Source organism: Austrofundulus limnaeus, unplaced genomic scaffold, assembly GCF_001266775.1.
Source record: "Austrofundulus limnaeus strain Quisiro unplaced genomic scaffold, Austrofundulus_limnaeus-1.0 Scaffold307, whole genome shotgun sequence".
Taxonomy (NCBI): Eukaryota; Metazoa; Chordata; class Actinopteri; order Cyprinodontiformes; family Rivulidae; genus Austrofundulus; species Austrofundulus limnaeus.
Window position 1 is genome coordinate 320,584 of NW_013952709.1, and position 2,248 is coordinate 322,831.

The window sequence follows — 2,248 nt, forward strand, 5'->3', positions numbered from 1 at the left end:
ACACACACACACACACACACACACACACACACACACACACACACACACACTTTTCACCTGCTGTGACAATGCACTTATCGCCAAGCGTACCTAAATAAACCAAAATATGACTCCATTTGGTTTTCTGAACTTGAGTATGTAAAAAAAAGATTTTTTTTCTGTGTTTGAACCTGAACAATAAAACTGAACCACATTTAACATCATACATTACATACAAGACACCTCGAAAATGATTGAAACCTCAGATCAATGTAAAGTTTCCTCTACATCAGCGGTTCCCAATCTGTTTGTGCCAGACCCCACTTTGGYTTCTAAAAAAATTTCGGAACCTTCTCATTGAGAGACAGTAGCTCTACCAACTTGTGTCACCATGCTGCCTCAAACYCTAATAAATAATCTAAGTCAGAACACACTAATGTACCAACAGGTGTTGTTAAAACCTCTGACGCCTTACCTATAGAGTTGCATCGCTCCACTTGATTGACAGGCTTCTCGGGGGCGGGAAACCTGGAGTCCCGCCTGCAGTTGCGTAACTTGACAAAGAGCCCCTTGTTGGGCGGACAACGAAAGTGACGTTCACCCAGGTAACTGCCGTCTGTTCCAGCAGACAGCTCCTGGTCCTGACACACACACACACACACACACACATTAAACACACTCACAAGCAACAAATGTTTAGAACAGGAAGTGGTGGAAATGAAATGGAACTGAAAGTGTTAACAGGCTGTGGAAATATAATTTCAATGATTATAATCAGATCAAATGGACAATAGAGTTGGCGCAATGACGGTCCCATGTGGGTCGGGTGTGGCACCCCCTCAGGCCTGGATACAAGCAACAGTTAAATGCAGAACGGGGTCATACTTATGTTCTATCCTCTCGAGTTAGACCAGAGCCACCCCTCTAGATCCAGCACTGGGTCAGAGTTTGTGTTTGGGCTAATCCCACACATGTACAACCTCCATCAAGCAATGTTGTCCATAACATCTACATGGCATCATCWGTCTCTGGTGACCTGTACCCAATTTTGACTCACACTGCAGCCTCTAGCTCCCTGAATGTCCMAGCTCCTTGAAAACCAAACCCTTTGCAGACCCATCACAGGCCTACATGTGCACAAAACTCCAAACTAGACCATTCCTTGTAAATGAGTAACCATTTTTTTAAAATTTTTCCTATGGAAAAAAACAACAGAGGAAGTGAACTCAGGTTTGACGTCACACCTACAGTGCAGCCTTGGCTCTCCCCAGGCAGTTTCACAACCACTCGTACTTTTCATGTGACCCAAACATTCATGTTGGTAAACACCTCACAGGTAACAATGAGCCAAATAACTCAGAAAGGATGGGTGGTTCATTTATGACTTCAACCTTTCGGCTCGAACATCAAATGAAATGTGATGTTACAATAATGAGTGTTTACATTTATCCTTTAGGTAAATGCTCCCATAAAACACAACAGTGGACGGTTTCTCTGACTTATAAAGTGTCAAAACCCCAAAGCGGAGTGACTGTAGGGAACGTTACTGATGACATTTGTGGCCCGGCCAGCTTTGACAGAACTTGCTTGGCAAAGAATGCGGTACCCGTTTGCCAAGTGCCATTGGTTTAGTAATATGCTGATGGTAAGTAAACCAGAAGGGAGCTAACCAAACCACTACTGGGTCAAACAGCCAGAAGACGAATATCACGGATATCTGAAATCCAACCCAAAACTAGCTTCACCGTGGTCTAGATCAGAGATTCTTAACCCATGGGCCGTGGCCCAATTTGTGGACATCGAGCGCCACGTTGAGGGAGGGCCTCAAAAGAACAACAGTTTTTAACTTTGGGCCGCAGAGGGCCGCGGGACCACATTGATTTTGAACAAGGTGCAATACACGTTCTCACCACTAGTAGCAGTAGTGCACCACTCAGTTGTGTTGCGCCACTCAACTTTTTTAAAACGTAGAAGAACCTTAGAAACCTGCCGAGAATAGAAACTTATTTTAAATGAAAATTAGAAGGCAAAAATGAAAATAACTTGTCAAAAAACAAAGTTTTTCACTAATATAAAGTGCAGCTTCTGTTTTTACCAAGCAATATTTTAAAAGTTCAAAACATGATCAAATACAGTTGCAGATAAAGCTATATTTTAATTTGCACTTTAAATAAATTTTTGTAGTTTATTTAAAAAAACATTTGAATGTATTTTAAAGAAATTTTTAATTTGTCAAAAAGCTGTTGTTACTGTTATTGTTTGACACTAA

General features: G+C 41.7%; 1 protein-coding gene across 1 annotated transcript in view; it reads right to left on the bottom strand.

The window, feature by feature from the left end:
• Nucleotides 1-2,248, bottom strand: part of cyld3 (cylindromatosis (turban tumor syndrome) 3) — a gene marked incomplete at its 3' end in the record, with an annotated part of 23,096 nt that overhangs the window by 12,024 nt on the left and 8,824 nt on the right. Inside the window, 1 exon segment of the mRNA XM_014021822.1 lies at nt 455-620. Within this exon segment, the coding sequence (XP_013877276.1) occupies nt 455-620 (166 nt within the window).